This window comes from Coregonus clupeaformis, chromosome 15, assembly GCF_020615455.1.
Source record: "Coregonus clupeaformis isolate EN_2021a chromosome 15, ASM2061545v1, whole genome shotgun sequence".
Taxonomy (NCBI): Eukaryota; Metazoa; Chordata; class Actinopteri; order Salmoniformes; family Salmonidae; genus Coregonus; species Coregonus clupeaformis.
This window is the reverse complement of record NC_059206.1, coordinates 48,416,608-48,437,174: the sequence shown is the minus strand read 5'-3', so window position 1 is coordinate 48,437,174 and position 20,567 is coordinate 48,416,608. Positions and strand designations below refer to the sequence as shown.

At 44.1% G+C, this 20,567-nt stretch overlaps 1 protein-coding gene across 1 annotated transcript in view; it reads left to right on the top strand.

Moving 5' to 3' along the window:
- pcsk5a (proprotein convertase subtilisin/kexin type 5a) overlaps positions 1 to 20,567 on the top strand; it is a 43,968-nt gene that overhangs the window by 2,599 nt on the left and 20,802 nt on the right. Inside the window, exons 5-22 of the mRNA XM_045225452.1 lie at positions 151 to 227; positions 545 to 633; positions 962 to 1,134; positions 1,874 to 2,092; positions 2,449 to 2,549; positions 2,820 to 2,923; positions 3,267 to 3,384; positions 3,654 to 3,842; positions 5,299 to 5,435; positions 5,651 to 5,776; positions 6,090 to 6,192; positions 6,548 to 6,738; positions 12,056 to 12,140; positions 12,641 to 12,744; positions 13,024 to 13,165; positions 13,657 to 13,772; positions 18,899 to 19,001; positions 20,257 to 20,393. Of these exons, the coding sequence (XP_045081387.1) occupies positions 151 to 227; positions 545 to 633; positions 962 to 1,134; positions 1,874 to 2,092; positions 2,449 to 2,549; positions 2,820 to 2,923; positions 3,267 to 3,384; positions 3,654 to 3,842; positions 5,299 to 5,435; positions 5,651 to 5,776; positions 6,090 to 6,192; positions 6,548 to 6,738; positions 12,056 to 12,140; positions 12,641 to 12,744; positions 13,024 to 13,165; positions 13,657 to 13,772; positions 18,899 to 19,001; positions 20,257 to 20,393 (2,314 nt within the window). The remainder of the gene's footprint in view (positions 1 to 150; positions 228 to 544; positions 634 to 961; positions 1,135 to 1,873; positions 2,093 to 2,448; positions 2,550 to 2,819; positions 2,924 to 3,266; positions 3,385 to 3,653; positions 3,843 to 5,298; positions 5,436 to 5,650; positions 5,777 to 6,089; positions 6,193 to 6,547; positions 6,739 to 12,055; positions 12,141 to 12,640; positions 12,745 to 13,023; positions 13,166 to 13,656; positions 13,773 to 18,898; positions 19,002 to 20,256; positions 20,394 to 20,567) is intronic.

The following is a 20,567-nucleotide window of genomic DNA, read 5'->3' as shown; positions in this document are numbered from 1 at the left end:
ACTTTAGTGTTCAGACACCGCCTAGTTGATTTGTGAGTCAATAGGCTCTGACTGGTGGAGTATAGACCAGACTAGACCAGACCAGACTGGAAGACACTAAAGGCCGATTAGCCACTGACTTTTGTTTTTTTATGTGTCACTGTATCTTAGGACCCCTTTGCGAGCTATGATTTCAATGAGAATGATGATGACCCCACGCCCAGATACGACTCCAGCAATGACAACAGGTTATTCTTATTTTCAATATGCAGATTGGTCATAGCTGGGGATGTGAGTTTTTCGTGGTAAGTTCATGTGGTCAGGAAAAACTTAGGTCCCTACTTATTGTAGCTTTTTGCAGAATCTTAGCCCATTTTATAAAGCAACTTACATTTTTTCCCACAATTATGCTCATATATTATATTCATATGCATATATGAATATGCATATTCACTTCTTTGAATGTGTGTATTCTTTGCCAGTTTGATGTCGTACATATAGCCTGTCTCCTCATACATATGCAACTAAGCTAATGTGGTATACATTCCCTTTTATTTCTGGTAAGCCATGGGACAAAATGTGCTGGGATGGTTGCCGCGGCAGCAAATAACTCCCAGTGCACCGTTGGAATCTCCTTCAATGCTCAGATAGGTGGTGAGTCCATGTGACAGTTCATAAGTTCATACAAAGTTTAGAGTTCTTTATTAGTCACATTTATAAAAACATAAAATGTGTCTCCTTGGTGCAAACACATAAAAAATTGACAAATACTGTATATTCAGTTCAAGTTCAGTAAGTAGAAGGAAAGGTATATTGTATATTGAAGATGCATACATACTGTATGGTGCTGAAGGTCTCCTGTAAGTCAGGTGGTCCCATAAAAATATCTAATTCTAGTCGGTCTATTCCTATGGGTGATCCATCCTATGTAGTGAATGGAATGCTAAGGTTATGAAAGTCCATCCCACTCCCGTATCTGCAGGCATTCGTATGCTGGACGGAGATGTGACGGACATAGTAGAGGCCCAATCCCTGAGCTTCAGGCAGCAGCACATTGATATTTACTCTGCCAGCTGGGGGCCGGAGGATGACGGGAGGACTGTGGAAGGACCTGGCCCTCTGGCTCGCCTCGCTTTAGACAACGGCATACGCACTGTGAGTGTGTGTGTATGTTTGTGTGTCTGTGTGTCTGTCTAACTCGTCTGCATCAGTACAGTCAAAAAGTTTATTCTCCACTGTGTGTGTGTGCATGTGCGTCTGTGTGTGTACTTGTTTTCCTACCTTATCAGGGCCCCAATGTCCTAATAATTCAATCGAATGTCCCGACAAGGTAGGAAAACAATAACTTTTTTTCGTAAAGTTAGGACTCTTTTCATGACCTGAATTTGCTCAAGTGCTATTTTAAGTTTAAGGGTTAGGTTTATTTTTTTTGGGTTAGGGTTAAGGTTAGGGTTCTGGGGTTTAAGGTTAGGGTTAGGGGTTAGGGAAAATAGGATTTTCAATGGTCAAACAATTTTGCTCCACAAAATGTCCTGAAATGTCACGAAAATAAAGCTGTGTGTCAGTGTGGTGTGTGTGTGTGTTTGTCTGTGTGTCAGTCTTTGGCCTCAGGCTGTATGTTTACTTCTAGGGCTTATCTTTATCTTCTTATCAATATGTAAATAACATACAAATATGAATCATTAGTGGCTCTTCACGCTTGGCATTAATCACAGGGGAGAAGGGTGCCCTTAGGCACAGATCTAGGATAAGCTTACACTCCCCAAATCCTAGCCTAAACCAATTATGAGGGGAATACGCAAAACCAACCTTAGATCAGTGTCTAGAATCCAAATCCTATAAAGATAATTCAAAGGTAATATGACCAAAACTATTACTCCCATGAACCCCCCAGGGTAGGAAGGGACGTGGCTCCATCTTCGTGTGGGCGTCGGGTAATGGTGGGCGGAGCAGGGACCACTGCTCCTGTGACGGCTACACCAACAGCATCTACACCATCTCCATCAGCAGCACCACCCAGAGTGGGGCCAGGCCTGACTACCTGGAGCCATGCCCCTCGACACTGGCTTCCACCTACAGCTCCTTCTCCACCGACAGACAGGGAGCCAAGATGGTGAGTCAAGCTGTATATCGGCCCCAACTCGGCTATACGTGACGAGTCAATTTTGATTTTACTTAATTATTTGATTTGATACAATAGCTGTATATGACAGTGATTTAAAACATGTTAAAGGTGCAGCCACTTCAGCTATTTTCAGCTGCAGCGCTTGTTTGTGAAATGAAAGGATGGTGTGAATATATCCATTCGTTTTTTTATTTTGCTTCTTGACAGAATGTGTTTGTAGGAAATTAAATGAACTGAAAGTTACAAACTGTATCTTTAAAACCCCTGTATGATGTTATAAGGCATAATAGCACATCTAATGTAACATTTTATAGTCACACAACAGGACTATTTCTATCTGGCAGGTAACATTGGACCTGAAACAAGGCTGTAGCAAGGAGCATTCTGGGACCTCAGTCTCCGCTCCAATGGCAGCAGGGGTCATCGCACTCGCCCTGGAGGCCAAGTAACCTACTTTCCTAGAGATATCATCACTGATATCTAAATCTATTGATAATATTATAGGTAACAATGAGTTTTTCCTGACCACATGACCTGACCAGGAACAACTCTGGGCCCTAGTTACAGGCTAAAACTTGGACTGCAAATTCTTCCTTGACAGGTCACGTGGTCAAGAAAAACTCCTGGCCCTAGTTATAAGCTATTGAAAATATTATGCTATAAGATAATATGCTATACAGTGTTGTTAACTTGTGTCTGTGTGACCCTGATCCAGCCCAATGCTGACTTGGAGGGACGTACAGCACATTATTGTCAGAACGTCACAGGCCAGTCACCTGACCTCCCCTGACTGGCACACCAACGGAGCTGGATACCAGGGTATCTGATTTGATTGAATTTGCTCCCCATATCCTGTCCACAATTGAGTTTGTGTTCGTTCAACGCTTAGCTACAGAAAACTAAAAGGTCTTTCCTTCATTTATAATAATTTTCCATTGATATTCAAAAACACATACAAGGGAACAATTATTACTGTACCACTACACGACAAACAACCACATTTAAGACATTCCTATCTGGATTGACCGACTAATTGCTTCATTGATTGCTTACTAGAGTCATTGATCCATTCATTTATTTGTTTGTTTATGTATTTGTTCTTCCTTCTGTCCATTCATTCATTCAATTAATTCAATTAATTAATTCAATTATTAATTGGCAGTGAGTCACCTGTATGGCTTTGGGCTGCTGGATGCAGAGAGCATGGTGAAGGAGGCTGAGCGATGGAGACTGGTCCCCTCCCAGCATGTGTGTAAGGAAGCTCCCATCCAACAGAGCAGGTACTGGACTGACTGCTTCCCAACATGGACACAATCCTCTATTCTCTTTGAAGCATATCCATCTATCCATCTCCACAGAGAATTCATCGGCATGGGAATTCCCTCACAATTTCTCTGTGTTTCGCTCGTACTTTCTCTCTCTTTCTCTGTATCTCTGTCCTTCTCTCTCACTCTCTCTCCCACATTCTCTTTCACCCCTCTGCCTCTCTCTACTCCCTTCCGCTCCCCTGTCCCCTCTTCTCTCGCTCTCTACCTCACTCATATAACAGAACCATTCCTCCAGGCCTTGTGCTGAGGTCTGTGTATGAGTCCACTGGCTGCTCCCTTCATCCCCTGCAGCACATTGTCTATCTGGAACACGTAGTCATCCATGTCACCATCACCCACAGTCACAGAGGTGACCTCTCCATCACACTCACATCACCCGCGGGGACCAAGTCACAGCTACTGGCAAACAGGTAAGACTTGTCTTGGACCCTTTTCACACTTCTGGGCCAAGACAAGATTAACTGTATTGTGCTGGCCTAGTTACACATCCACCATAGGTCCTTGAGCTGTGAAAAGGGAATTTCTGAGCCAACAAAGTATGGTTCAGGTTGGCATAATAGTGTGAAAAGGGTGTTGGACTGTAGTACTGAATACAAGTGGGATTGGTCACTTCACCCACTCATTACAAATTCAAAATATTTGTTGATGATACATACTGGCTGATGTTGTGCTGAGTGATTGAAAGTGATAGTTCACCTCAAAAGTATTTTGTCTGAATTTTTTTCACCAAATAAGTGGTCTAATGTGGAGATAAGTCCATATCTCACCCCATCTGCTGTAGATCCCAGATACATCCCTCAATGCCAATTGAATAGGAAACTTAGGATCTATACAACAGATGGCATGGGACGTGGACTATTGTGGACATTGGATTACATTTTGTATGAAAATGTATGCACTCACTAACTGTAAGTCGCTCTGGATAAGAGCGTCTGCTAAATGATTAAAATGTAAATGTAAAATGTTGGGTCTGAAAACGTAATGACAAACTTTGGGTTTAGAGAGAATCCAGAAATGACAGTGTAACATGGTTAGATCATAATGTATTTTGGTCCGAGTCACAGTTGCATTATATTACACCATGGTTGTGTTTTGGTGCTGGTCATAGTGGTCAATATATTACACCGTGGTTGTGTTTTGGTCCTGGTCATAGTGGTCAATATATTACACCGTGGTTGTGTTTTGGTCCTGGTCATAGTGATCAATATATTACACCATGGTTCTGTTTTGGTCCTGGTCATAGTGGTCAATATATTACACCATGGTTGTGTTTTGGTCCTGGTCATAGTGGTCAATATATTACACCGTGGTTGTGTTTTGGTCCTGGTCATAGTGGTCAATATATTACACCGTGGTTGTGTTTTGGTCCTGGTCATAGTGGTCAATATATTACACCATGGTTCTGTTTTGGTCCTGGTCATAGTGGTCAATATATTACACCATGGTTGTGTTTTGGTCCTGGTCATAGTGGTCAATATATTACACCGTGGTTGTGTTTTGGTCCTGGTCATAGTGGTCAATATATTACACCATGGTTGTGTTTTGGTCCTGGTCATAGTGGTCAATATATTACACCGTGGTTGTGTTTTGGTCCTGGTCATAGTGGTCAATATATTACACCGTGGTTGTGTTTTGGTCCTGGTCATAGTGGTAAATATATTATACAGTGGTTGTGTTTTGGTCCTGGTCATAGTGGTCAATATATTATACTGTGGTTGTGTTTTGGTCCTGGTCATAGTGGTCAATATATTACACCGTGGTTGTGTTTTGGTCCTGGTCATAGTGGTCAATATATTACACCATGGTTGTGTTTTGGTCCTGGTCATAGTGGTCAATATATTATACTGTGGTTGTGTTTTGGTCCAGGCCTCTTGACCACTCCACTGAGGGCTTCCAGAGCTGGGAGTTCATGACCACTCACTGCTGGGGGGAGAAGGCAGCAGGAGAGTGGAGTCTAGAGGTCCTGGACACTCCCTCTCAACAGAGGGACAACAGTGAAACAGGTCTGCCATGCTATACTTCTACCACTATTCAATACCACAAGAAATACACCAGATATCAAATACTGTAACGCATGAGTAGAGTCCTGAGGTTTTTCCTGATCACAAGACCTGACTAGGACAAACTTGGGGCCATAGTTGATTCTGGTCAAGTCATTCAGTTAGGAAAAACCTGATAACCTGTAGTTTTTTCTTCCTCTCTCTCCATTGATTTACAGGGGAATTGAGAGAGTGGTCATTAGTGCTTTATGGCACCTCAGAGCAACCATACTCCATGCGCCGTGAGCAAGCCCGCTCGGCAGAGCTGCCAACTGACGGTGGTGACCTCACTGAGGAATATAGCGGTGAGTCACTTTACCCGCTGTCACAGAACAGCTTTGGAATAAGACAACACACAATTATCACACCCTTTTATAGCTTAGACACCGGAATCAAACGACTAATTGTAGCCTGTATCAGAGCTCCATTTGTTTAACCAGTAGCCTACGTCAAGGCTAAGTCCTAAGGCTTCACCAAGTCTTAAGGGTTCCACCACTTTTTATAAGTGTTTGTTAGAGACATGTTTTCCCTATTCTGACTATCTTCCTTTGTCAAATTAATTATTCCAGGCTATGAAAATGCATTATGAGAAATTAAGTTTTGTTGTGTTCCTTCCAGGCCTATGTGACCCAGAGTGTAGTGAGGATGGCTGTGAGGGACCAGGCCCCCTGCAGTGTGTCACATGTCTACACCTCTTCCTCAAGTTCAAGAACAACACCAGGTTAGACTATTCACTCTAAATGTATAGGTTGGATTCAGTGATGTTGCAGTAGGTCTCCCACTCATGCTTTAAATTGATGATATAAATCTTTATAATAAGAAAAAATAATTAAAATATATAATAGTTCGCAATAGTCCAGCGGCCCATTATTACATATTTACGAACCTCATTTAATTGGCTGTTATCGAGTCATGGATGTTTCTCACAGTAGCCCTCCGGCTTTCCAGCTTTGAACTCTGTAGGACACACAGTTAACACATACATTTAGTATGTGTCCCATGTGGAGACAATACTAGTGTTGCACTAAACAACATCCTCCAACCAACCAACAAGGCATGTGCTTTCTATCTTACAGGACGTGTGTGTCTGTGTGCCCAGTGGGATTCTGGGGCGACCGGCGTCGCTGTAAGAAGTGTTTCTCTTCCTGTGAAAGCTGCACGGGCAGCCGCAGTGACCAGTGTACTACATGTCGCCCTGGACACCACCTGACCGAGGGAACCAATAGCTGCATGGCCAGCTGTGGTGACAACTATTACTTGGACCATGGTATGTCCCGGGATGCGTTCCAAATTACACCCTAATGCCTAAGTAGTGCACTAGAGTCTCACAGAATTTTGGTCCGAAGTAGCGGATAGAGAATAGGATGCAATTCTGGATTTTCCCCCTACGTTGTGAGGCAGTCATCATCATTCTACGACAAACACACATCGATTTTTATCGAATTTAAGTTTAAAAACTTGAAAACAATATGAAGATGTGAAACAAAACCACTTTGTGTTCATCACAGAGGGACAAAGTGTATATTAGATGTGAGTTGATATCGTGACGAATCATTAGACTTGCTAGCCAACTCTGTGGTACGTTCACAGAGGGAAGGAGAAAACAATGAATTTGAGCAGTGCACAGGGAAATTAGTCGGATTTTCCCTGACCACCAGTTATAAAAAATAATTACAGTAATAAGGCAGCTTAAATCTTACACCATGTCAATTGTAAAGTTGATTGTGAGGATATGTGACAGACCGGCTCGATTCGGTCTTATGTAGACAACATTTGAAATTGTGTTTTTTATATTGGATAAAAGTAGAGACTCAGAGCTAGAAAATGGTATATCATACACTACAGTTGTGGAACAATGGGAAAGTAATTCTGCTTTGAAAGTTGATAAACTTTTGAGAAAATGGCCCTTGAATGTTTTGGTACACCTACTGGAGAGCTCTTCTTTGATTACACCCATTCAGCATCGTTCACACCCTCTTAAGCCTTAGCCCCACCCATCTCTTTAAGGATTCACATGTGAGGCCATGTGCTAAACAGAGTGAGTATGGTAGTGTACTAAACGACCAAAGATTTCAAAACTAACGGCTGGTTTATATTAAGTCTATCGACATGTCTGTAGACAGTTGTCGCAGTGACATCCTGAACATTCTATTGTCGTCCGACATCAAACTTGTCGTTATGAAAAAGTAATAACACAAAAACTACAGGCTGCATGACATCAGCAGCCTGGTGGTCCAAAATAGAATAGCTAGTGTATTTTAACACCAATAAACCCATCCGTTTAAAAATTAATTTATTATATGTCAATCTAGCAAACCAGGCAACTGAAAGCAACTTTCTAAACAATGTTTTGATTTGTTTCTAGCTTGTTAGATAATGACCATATTATATAGCTGACAACGTCTTAACTTTAGTTCATTTGTATTTATTATTACAGGAAAAATAAACTCACAACAATATCATTATTTACAAGTTAATGATGAGCTAATTACAGAAAATGGCTTACGGTTGTGAGTGTGACGAAATAAAAGCAGGGCATTCTACCAGATAATTTTTTTACTTGGACACTGTCTCGTTGGCCTAACGTTATATCCTAATTTGACTTTAGTGCAGGTCATGTTGTTCTTCACATTACCGTCTCTGGCAATTACACACTATATCAAATAAAATAAAAGTTCATTTGTCACATGCATAGGATACAAAAAAAAAAAGCTAACATTAGGCTATAACTAGCAATGAAAATGGCTCTGAGATACGAATAATGTTACTACACAGATCATACACGTAACGTTAGCTAGTGAGCCAGTCAGCTAACGTTCACTAGCTAGCTAACAGTATGCTTTAACTTGCAATGAAAATGACTTTCTGACAAAATTTGAAAGCTAGCTAGACTCTCTTACCTATATACATGGATGAACGCTTCTCCCTCTCTGTCACGGATGCCATGGTTGCCCTTAGTTTGAAGATGTAATCCGGAGACAGGTGTTTTATACAACAGCCTTCTGTGTGTTCTCTTTTCGACTCCCTCTACATATTTGCAATCAAACGCTAGAATTATATCCATCTCCTTAGCTATCATACTCTGCTTCCACCGGGCATTCCACTGATTTCAAAACTCGGTCCTCCAGAAAGTGGAGAGCAACACTTTCGCAGCTCTACTACGTGATATCTTTTAAAAAAGCCGCTTTAGAAAGGAATACCTACACATACTGAGCAGCTCATGTTATAGACAGAAGCGCGCTACATGGCAGACCAATCCGAACTTATCTCTCGGCATGTCCAGCCCATCCATTGTCTCAGCCAATCATGGCTAGTGGGAAGGTTCCTGTCTTTTTCCGTGGCTTAACCAACTAGGCTCATAATTTAACATTTGTATTCGTATTTACAGATGGCATAAAAGTTTGTTATTAAGGCACATGAAAGTTCACATGTTCCAGAAGGCATTTCTGCTAAAAAACGCATTTTGATAAAAAATATGTATGGTTACATATGTTCAAATGCCTCTCCTGTGAAGTAGTGACGCGCGACATACGCCTAGTTTGTAGATTATCTAAAAAAAAATTCAAGCCCTATTCCCCCATTTTTTATGAATAGGTTGTTCATAGCATATGACATTTTAAAAATGAAATCTACAATGTACTATTTTTCATACTATTTACTATAGCATTGCATACTGGTGCAAAAAGTGCATGCAAAACATAGATATATAATAAATAACAACAAATATATACAGGTTCAGTCAAAAGTTAGGACACACCTACTCATTCAAGGGTTTTGCTTTATAAAAAAAAAGAATTACAAAGTAGAATAATAGTGAAGACATCAAAACTATGAAATAACACATATGGAATCATGTAGTAACCAAACAAGTGTTAAACAAATCAAAATATATTTTATATTTGAGATTCTTCAAATAGCCACCCTTTGCCTTGATGACAGCTTTGCACACTTGGCATTCTCTCAACCAGCTTCATGAGGTACTCACCTGGAATGCATTTCAGTAAACAGGTGTGCCTTCTTAAAAGTTAATTTGTGGAGTTTCTTTCCATCTTAATGCGTTTGAGCCAATCAGTTGTGTTGTGACAAGGTAGAGGGGGTATACAGAAGATAGCCCTATTTGGTAAAAGAGTCCATATTATGGCAAGAACAGCTCAAATAAGCAAAGAGAAACGACAGCCCATCATTACTTCAAGACATGAATGTCATCAATCTCTATGATGAAACTGGCTCTCATGAGGACCGCCACAGGAATGGAAGACCCAGAGTTACCTGCTGCAGAGGATTTCATTAGAGTTACACAGCCCAAATAAATGCTTCACAGAGTTCAAGTAACAGACACATCTCAACATCAACTGTTCAGAGGGGACTGTGTGAATCAGGCCTTCATGGTTGAATTTCTGCAAAGAAACCACTACTAAAGGACACTAATAAGAAGAGACCTGCTTGGGCCAAGAAACACGACATTGGACATTAGACCAGTGGAAATGTGTGCTTTGGTCTGGAGTCCAAATTTGACATTTTTGGTTACAACCGCAGTGTCTTTGTGAGATGCGGTGTGGGTGAACGGACGATCTCCGCATGTGTAGTTCCCACCGTAAAGCATGGAGGAGGTGTTATGGTGTGGGTGTGCTTTGCTGGTGACACTGTCTGTGAAAAACACTTAACCAGCATGGCTACCACAGCATCATTCTGCAGAGATATGCCATCCCATCTGGTTTGGGCTTAGTGGGACTATCATTTGTTTTTCAACAGGACAATGACCCAACACACATCCAGGCTGTGTAAGGGCTATTTTACCAAGAAGGAGAGTGATGGAGTGCTGCATCAGATGACCTTGCCTCCACAATCACCCGACCTCAACCCAATTGAGATGGTTTGGGATGAGTCGGACGGCAGAGGGAAGGAAAAGCAGCCAACAAGTGCTCAGCATATGTGGGAACTCCTTCAAGACTGTTGGAAAAGCATTCCAGGTGAAGCTGGTGGAGAGAATGCCAAGAGTGTGCAATGCTGTCATCAAGGCAAAGGGTTAAATCACTTTTAACACTTTTTTGGTTACTACATGATTCCATATGTGTTATTTCATAGTTTTGATGTCTTCACTATTATTCTACAATGTAAGAAATAGTACAAATAAAGAAAAACCCTTGAATGAGTAGGTTTTGTCCAAACTTTTGACTGGTACTGTATATATCTGAGCTTTCTAACTCATGAAGAAATGTGTTATACGGCCATCCACTTAACATTTAACAGGCTAGTCCTCGTACCGCATATGCATAGCCACAGGAAGTAGGGGTGCTGAGGGTGCTGCAGAACCCTCTGATAAATCAAAATCAAATATAAAATAAGAAATGAATAAACATTTCTACAAAATGTGTGAACTAGGCCTTTATTACTCCTGTATGTGCAGAAAAAAATACTCCTCAGCACCCATCCACCTCGCAGGACAATAAGTTGCCCCCATCCCTCCTGCTAATTGGGCGACGTTTGCAAATGTTTTGTTGTTTGAGTGAGGGAGACGTTGAGGATTATAATAAATACTGCTTTGATGTCATACAAGCAAGCTAAACACTTGTGAATCAAAATGTGCACTTCACATTTCCATATCATATCGTTGTTATACCCTGGGTTGTTCTGAACCGAATGAGCCAATGTTTCTCTATTGTTAAGAAAATGTGCTGCATCACGCAACTGAATGCTCTCGTGACTCCTTTCTATGCGCACCAAAATTATTATCTGTTTCCCTGAAATGCATTGTGAAAGCCTAACATTGTAATATCATATTTTATAACTAGTCATGTTGGCAATAGAACAAGCCTTCAAATGATGCCTACCTGACCCAGATTGGGATTTATAATGGACCGTTTTTGGATTGCGTTAACAACAACAGTAATTGTGTGATGACTGGGATGGAGGGTTGTGTTCCAACCAAAACAACTACAAGTGTGCTTGCTCTAGTTCGTCAACGGCACAGCTAGATGAGCTCATAGTTGGAGACTCTTCTTTGAGTCATAAAATTGCATAGAAATTGCTTAGGAACTGTGCACACTTTGGAGAGGTGTGTGGCCACTTGGAGACACCAGTTAGACCTCTCACTCAAATACTTGTAATTTCTTTGTTTTATGTTGCAACTACCCCACATTTTCCAGGAATATTCTTATCATGTTACTGAATGTATGCAGAGTATTTTCAGATTTCGTTATCAAGAAATGCGGTGAAAAGTACAGTAAATGTAAAATATAAATAAAATCAACAGTGTCATTTTAGGATTCAGTCTTGTGTCAGGTGAACTGTTGTGTCCTCACCTTTTGGTCTAATAATTTTTCCATAATCTCCAAACTGTTCCATTTCAATTGCTAAGATTGTTATGCATTTCATATTTCTTATGTAAGAAACATTTAATTTTAGCCCTATCCATATAGGCCAATTCCCACGAGTGTAAAGGATTAAGGATATTATGCTTTATTGTTGTAAAAACCAAGCCAATGTCTCTACTGAATATGTGCTTAATGAACAATGCTTTTACTTCAACTGGAGTGGAATTATATTTAGCAGGTATGAATGCTTGTATTGTTGTTTTCCCACAGATGCAAATATGTGCAGGAAGTGCAGTGAAAACTGCTTGAGATGCACCTCGGCAAACATCTGCACAGAATGCAAATCCGGCACAAGGTAACCAATCCCTCTGATGATGCCCGAATTACCAACTCATGCATTTCTTCTCTGTATACAGTGATTCTCCATCTCAGCCACAGAGAATACTAATTCACACACATACACACACATATTCTAAACCTATTGCAACAAAGCAAACTCCTATTATAATATTTGTTGTATTTTGGAGAGTTATCAGATGAAACTTCTTAATGAGTGTGTGCTCAGGGTCGGAACACAGAGCCCAGATAATGATGAGTCTCGCTCTCTCTCTCTCTCTCTCTCTCTCTCTCTCTCTCTCTCTCTCTCTCTCTCTCTCTCTCTCTCTCTCTCTCTCTCTCTCTCTCTCTCTCTCTCTCTCTCTCTCTCTCTCTCTCTCTCTCTCTCTCTCTCTCTCTCTCTCTCTCTCTCTCTGTCTGTCTGTCTGTCTGTCTGTCTGTCTGTCTCTGTCTGTATGTCTCTCATTCACTCACTTACTCACACTCCCTCCCCCCACCCCTCTATCACTCTCTCTCCAGTCTGTTGGGGAACCGCTGCCAGAGGAGCTGTGGACCAGGAAGTTACCACAATGTGCAGGAGAGCACCTGCGAGCCCTGCCACAAGGCCTGTGCCACCTGTGCAGGTAAAGGGAGGGATGACTTGGATCATACCAAATCAAACAGGACCCTAAGCCATATTTGAAAAAATACAGTACTAATCATGGAGCTAGTCATCAGCATCACCATCTACCTGAAGTGATAATGTGTCATGAGAGGGACAATTTATGTGTTTACAGTATACATGTTGTCTCCAGGTGCAGGTGTTTAGATGGGTTACAGTGTGTGTGTGTGTGTGCGTGTGTGTGTATGTGTGCCTGCATGTGTGTGTGTTTGCCTGCGTGCACGTGTGTGTGTTATCCCAGGTGCGGGCATTGAGGCGTGTAACCAGTGTGCTGATGGTTATCTGATGGAGGAGTGGAAGTGTGTATCCTCCTGCAGTGCTGGCTTCTATGCCATGGAGAGCAGCCCACAGACAACTAGTGATGGACCCAGGATATGCAGGAGGTGAGTGAGTGAGCTCTGAGTCTTGGTGTAGGTGGATTGTTCATTATTATGATGGTTGGCCCCATTCCAAAATGTGTATAATGATAATTTGGTGGGTGCTTATATTTGTCCTATTTCACACATGCGTGTTAATACACGTGTGAATTGTACATGTGCTTTTTGCATAGTCCAACTCCCCAACAGCCAGGGTCTGCCATTATCAATGGTGACCCTATAAGCACCCACCAAATTAAGATCAAGTCCCTTCCTCAAGTGCACATTGACAGATTTTTCACCTTGTCTGCTCGAACTAGTGACCTTTCGGTTAATAGCCCAACACTAACTGCTAGGCTACCTGCCGCCCTGTGTGTGCGTGTGTGTGTTATTGTGCGTGTGTGTCTGTCTATTTGTGTGTGAGTTTGTGCGTGCGTGCTTGTGTTCATGTCTCTGTCTATTTCTGTGCACATGTGTGTGTTTATGTAATCTCAGCCAGTCTGCTGGTACCACCTCAGGTGTGATGCCAGCTGTCTCACCTGTGTGGGAGCGGGGAAGGGGAACTGCAGCAGCTGTGCCAGTGGACACAGTCTTCTGGACAAAGTGTGTATGGTCAGCACCGTCTGTGGTGATGGTCAGTCAATCAATCAATCATTCTCCTTAAACTCACTCGTACAACCTAGTGTCTATTCCAGGGGTGAAGGTAAGGCGGTACGGTCCGGTACGGCATCCCAGCTAAATATATTGTGACGTCACGAGAGGCTACACAGCTTTCAGCGGGATGGCTCAAGTAGTGCAAGGAGACCAGGTTCAACCAAAACAAGGATTTTATTAAAGGTCTTGGGAAACTAACGAAAGTATAACACAATTCTGTTCTCTGGTGGCTCTTTAAGGGTTAACAGTTCAGGGATGTCTCTTCCACATCCAAAATCATAACTCTCCCTCGCTCAAATAACTTTTCCCCAGTCTTACTGTATTCCACGTTGCAGCTAGTGGCCAACCCAGCAAAACGTCCTTCCAAATGTCCCACACGTATTTCCACAGGTGCATATATCCAAAGGTGAGTATTTCCCAAAGGTAAGTATCTCCAAATCCTTATATTCCTCATGGAAGTGGACGTGCAGCACTCTTGTCCTCCAGAGAGCCCAGCTTGGAGACCGTGTCTCTTCCCTTCAACAAACCTTCAGCTCATCAGCTCCTGATTGGTTTCACCTGCGTGGGAAGATTGGCCATAGAGGGTTGGAGTTCCCGACCATACCAGCAGATGGAGCCATAGCTGTCTGGGTTTGCAGCCATCTCAGGGGGATGTAACGTCCCTCCAGGACACAGCCTCTCGTGACATCACACATCCCCCCTCCTCGGGACCGACGTCCTCGTCGGGGTAAAGGCAGCGAAGAAGGCATCACGCCGGGAGAGGGCGTCCGCATTGCCGTGGTGCTTGCCAGACTGCTCTCTCTTCAACTCCTCCAACTCTAGGACCAGGGACTCAGCCTCCTGTTGTCTCTCCTTGAGTTTCTTACTGAACGCATCAGCCTTGGTTTTAGCAGAGTTTAGCTTCTGTTGAGCAGCTTTCAGTTCCTTCTCTCTCTCTGCCTCCGCATTCTTCATCTTGTTCTCCAACACCTTGTACTTCTCCTCTGCCTTCTTCTGGACCTCCTTACTACTGCGCAGGGTCTCCTCACACTCCTCGATGGTCCTGCGCAGCCTCTCCAGCTCCTCCTGTTGCTTAGGAAGGAGCTCTGTTGGAGTTTAGCCTGGAGGATATCTAACTCTTCTGTCTTCATGTCTAACTGTTGCTTTAACAAACGATACCTCTCAGCGGTCCCCTTCAGACCAGACAGTTCTTTGTCCAGATTCTGTAGCTCCGTCTCTGTGTCGGTCTGGGCACCTGCCATCCCTATCAGAGCCCGGGCGGGAGTGAGTAACTCGGAGGATTGCACCGGAGCCTTCCCAGGATGAGTCTTGCCTCTCCGTTTCCGAGGTACTCGGGTTATCCTCTCCTGAGACTCTCTCCAGAGGGGGTAAAAGGCTGGGCAGTCTCGTCCAATTAGGACAGGGACGGGGAGGGAATCAACCACCCCCGCCGTCGTGTGTATGGTTCCCCGTGTGCTGGTCATTGTAAGTTCAGTAATGGGGTATTCTCTGGTGTCCCCATGGACACAGGAAACTGGGAGGACTTTCCCCGGGGGTCAGACACGTTGGGCCCACCAAATCCTTACGCACCAGGGTGGCCCGGCTACCAGAATCCAGTAAGGCCTCCACATCATGGTGATTCACAGTTACCGGGCAGGTGGGGGGTCGATCTGGGCCGCCATCTACGACTCCCAAGAGCGAGGCAAACGGTGTGTGGGTGCTGAGCTGGAGGACTCCGCAGTGGGCATAGGTTCATCGGCTGGTTTCCCACACTGCCAGGAGATATGTCCCATCTCCCCACACCGGTAACACTGTCGAGTTTCCCCCTCCTGGTGTACTCTTCTTGGACCCGCCTGGTTTCTGGCTCCCCCTGGAGCCGGGATAAGTCCTGACGTGGCTGGGTTCGAGACCTTGGGGTCCTTTGGACGGGTTCTTCCCATTTGTGGTGGGGCCGCCCTCCTGGGGTCTTTTCGGGAAGCATTCAGCATCTCCGCTGTGGCCTGGTACTTTTCCACAGCTTCCACGGTCAGATCAGCCGTGGTCAAGGCCTGTTGACTGATGAACCGCTTTTGCCTCATAAGGCAGGGCGCGTAGGTAACGATCCACCACAACGGCCTCCACCACCGCCGCTGCTGTATTCCTCTGCGGATCCAGCCATTTCCTTGCGATTCGGACAAGTTCATGCATCTGCGCCCGAGGAGGTTGGTCTGGTTGGAAGGTCCAGCTGTGAAAGCGCTGGGCCATACCAAACTTTGTGAGTCCATATCTGCTGAGGATCTCAGACTTCAGGGCATCATAGTCAGTAACCTGGTCAGGGCCCAGGTCCCGGACAGCATTCAGCGATTCCCCGGTTAGAAAGGGGGCTAACAGACCAACCCACTGTTGCTTGGGCCAGGCTTCCCTAGTGGCCGTGGCCTCAAATGCATGCAGGTATGCCTCAATGTCATCGGTAGCTCCCATCTTAGATATAAAGTCACTTGCCTTTATTGGGCGGGTATTTTGGACCACCCTCTGTCTCTGCAGCTGCAATTCCTCTGCCTTCAGAAGGTTGGCTTTCTTTTGCTCCTCCAAGAGAGCCACGTTTACTTGCATCTGGGCTTGCTGGCCAGCAACAAGGGCTTTCAATATGTCCTCCATTTCAGTCGGGCGGGGAGCCTACGGCCAACTTGGAAAACTGGGTGATCAAACCTTCGGTATCCTCCTCTGACATGCACTATTAACGCTTGAGCGTGCCTGTATTCTCCACCATCTGTGACGTCACGAGAGGCTACACAGCTTTCAGCGGGATGGCTCAAGTAGTGCAAGGAGACCAGGTTCAACCAAAACAAGGATTTTATTAAAGGTCTTGGGAAACTAACGAAAGTATAACACAATTCTGTTCTCTGGTGGCTCTTTAAGGGTTAACAGTTCAGGGATGTCTCTTCCACATCCAAAATCATAACTCTCCCTCGCTCAAATAACTTTTCCCCAGTCTTACTGTATTCCACGTTGCAGCTAGTGGCCAACCCAGCAAAACGTCCTTCCAAATGTCCCACACGTATTTCCACAGGTGCATATATCCAAAGGTGAGTATTTCCCAAAGGTAAGTATCTCCAAATCCTTATATTCCTCATGGAAGTGGACGTGCAGCACTCTTGTCCTCCAGAGAGCCCAGCTTGGAGACCGTGTCTCTTCCCTTCAACAAACCTTCAGCTCATCAGCTCCTGATTGGTTTCACCTGCGTGGGAAGATTGGCCATAGAGGGTTGGAGTTCCCGACCATACCAGCAGATGGAGCCATAGCTGTCTGGGTTTGCAGCCATCTCAGGGGGATGTAACGTCCCTCCAGGACACAGCCTCTCGTGACATCACAATATACTGGGGGTATGCCGTACCGGTAAAACATGAGCCTATCACAATAATTAAAACAACATTTCAAGAAAACTGTAGGCTATTACACCACTTCTTATCATTAGCGCATGTCAGAGGCATTAAAAATGAGCGAATGGACATGAAAACGGGTTGTATAGCCTATGCTCCAAAATGCGATGTGGCTCCACAAGAACACAGACATTTTGCCAAGGCAGAGATGAGTGGCCAACTCTGAGACGCTCACGGACAGCAGTGGAAGCATATATTCTGTCCTAATGACAATCGCCAAATGTAATTACACTTTTTGGTGTTTAGTGTAACAGATGTCTCTTTCCATTCATTCACCACTGTTTGGAGGCTGGAAATACACTACATTACCAAAAGTATGTGGACACCTGCTCGTCGAACATCTCATTCCAAAATCATGGGCATTAATATGGAGTTGGTCCCCCTTTTGCTGCTATACAGTAACAGCCTCCCCTCTTCTGGGAAGGCTTTCCACTAGATGTTGGAACATTGCTGCGGGGACTTGCTTCCATTCAGCCACAAGAGCATTAGTGAGGTCGGGCGCTGATGTTGGGCGATTAGGCCTGGCTCGCAGTCGGCATTCCAATTCATCCCAAAGGTGTTCAATGGGGTTGAGGTCAGGGCTCTGTGTATGCCAGTCAAGTTCCTCCACACCGATCTCGACAAGCCATTTCTGTATGGACCTTGCTTTGTGCACAGGAGCATTGCCATGCTGAAACAGGAAAGTGCCTTCCCCAAACTGTTGCCACAAAGTTTTAAGCACAGAATCATCTAGAATGTCATTGTATGCTATAGCGTTAAGATTTCCCTTTACTAGAACTAAGGGCCCTAGATCGAACCATGAAAATCAGCCCCAGAAATGTTTTCCTCCTACTCGATAGTGAGTGTTGCAACCGAGGACAGACGATTTTTACGTGCCACGTGCTTCAGCACACAGCAGTCTCGTTCTGTGAGCTTGTGTGGCCTACCACTTCGCGGCTGAACCCTTTTTGCTCCTAGACGGTTCCACTTCACAATAACCGGGGCAGCTCTAGCAGGGCAGAAATTTGACGAACTGACTTGTTGGAAAGGTGGCATCCTGTGATGATGCCACGTTGAAAGTCACTGATCTCTTCAGTACGGGCCATTCTACTGCCAATGTTTGTCTATGGAGATTGGATGGCTGTGTGCTCGATTTTATACACCTGTCAGCAACAGGAGTGGCTGAAATAGCCAAATCCACTAATTTGAAGGGGTGTCCACATACTTTTCGTGATGTAGTGTGTGTTGTGTGTGGATGAACGTGCGCGGGTAACCTAGTAAAGGAGCCCTTTTGAAGTGATTGTCAGATGAAAACATCATGACTGGTTGTTTTTATGCCACAATAAAAGGTAATACATTTTTAAAGTAAATGACAAATCTTTACAGGGATTCTATATGTAATTCTATGATTAGGCCCATAACATTTTTGGGTACACGCGCTTGATAGGAGGTCCCGTACCGCGAATAAATGAATTCTACTTTCACCCCTGGTCTATTCAGATAGTGAATCGTATAGCTACTGTGTTAGTGTTGGTCACACTTTATATTATTACTACAAAGTAACTATACATATAACTAATGAAACGTAATCTGATCAGTTTCCTTTCATTTACAAATCAAATATAGTTGTAAATGCCTCATCTGCAGTTGCCTGTATTAAAGTATTACATGGTAATTACATGAAATAACAACATAAATGTAAAATGTTGCCTTTGTGTTTTGCTTGCAGGAGAGTACCAGGATAGCCATGGGAAGTGCCATGCATGTGATGCCACGTGTCTGAAGTGTACAGGCCCAAAGTCAGAGGACTGTATCAGCTGTGACCCCTCTAGGTAAGTCTATGGTGAGGACTGTATCAACTGTTGCCCCTCTAGGTAAGTCTATGGTGAGGACTGCATCAACTATGGCCCCTCTAGGTGAGTCTATGGTGAGGACTATCAGCTGTGAGCCTTCTAGGAAAGTCAATGGTGAGGACTGTATCAGCTGTGAGCCTTCTAGGTAAGTCAATGGTGAGGACTGGATCAACTATGGCCCCTCTAGGTAAAGGGATTTCCATACAGGAAGAGGTGGGGCGGAGCGGAGTTCCCTATAATGGAGATTCTTATTTTCTCCGCCTCGGCTGAGTGGCTTTCACGTACATGAGCACCGCTGATCGCTCTGCCTGGATAGAATTCCACCCCCGTCTAGCTCCATTGAAAATGAATGGGCATCTCCGCCGGCGCTTCATGTTTTTAGAGGGATACTTCGGGATTTTGGCAATGAGGCCCTTTATCTACATCCCCAGAGTTAGATGAACTCGTCGATAAAATTTTTATGTCTCTGTGTCCAGTATGAAGGAAGTTAGAGGTAGCATGCTAGAAGATACCCAGAGGCTTCCAGTCATTGCGCTAACGCTAGTTAGCATTGGCTCACAAACTACCACTGACTTCCTTCATACTGAATACAGAGACATAGAAATGGTATCCACTCACCTAGAGGGGCAATAGTTGATACAGTCCTCACCATAGACTTACCTAGAGGGGTAATAGTTGATACAGTCGTGACCATAGACTTACCTAGAGGGGCCATAGTTGATACAGTCCTAACCATCGACTCACCTAGAAGGCTCACAGCTGATAGTCTTTACCATAGACTCACCTAGAGGGGCCATGTTCCTCTCTGACCTCTGTTGCTCTCTTCCTGTGTCATCCTTTCTGAGACACTTATTTTTACATATAAAAGGTGCATTCTGGTAAATGTACATCCCTTTTGGTAACACAAGGCAATACAAAAACAAAATTAGCCTAGAGGCTAAACAAAAAGTGCCAGCACTTTTTACAGGCAATGAAAGTTCCAGATTGCACCTTTAAATGGATAGTGCGAGATTCTGGCCATTAAGCAGTTTTTCTACTTATTCAGAGTCAGATGAACTCGTGGTGGATGCCATTTTTATGTTTCTGCATGCAGTTTGAAGCAAGTTGGAGGTAGTTTCGCGAGCCAATGCTTACTAGCGTTAGCACAATGACTGGAAGTCTACAGGTACCGCTAGCATGCTCCATCGGAGGCAAATGTAGTTTATAGTTAGGTGCTGTTGTCTCATTGTCTCAGGTCCCTGGACGAGGGTCGCTGTGTGGCTCAGTGTGCCCAGGGGAAGTACCAGTCAGGTGGGCAGTGCCACCTGTGTGACCACACCTGTGCCATGTGCATGGATGGAGGGCCTGCCAACTGCACCAGCTGTGACACCGGTGAGCGGAAGGGACACCTGTCATTCTAACTGACACAGTCCGGTGGACATGTGCTCTGGCTCTGGGACAACAAACACATTGCACTTATACCACTAACAAATCTATCTTTTACTGTAATAGACTAACTGTGTGTGTGTGTGTGTGTGTGTGTGTGTGTGTGTGTGTGTGTGTGTG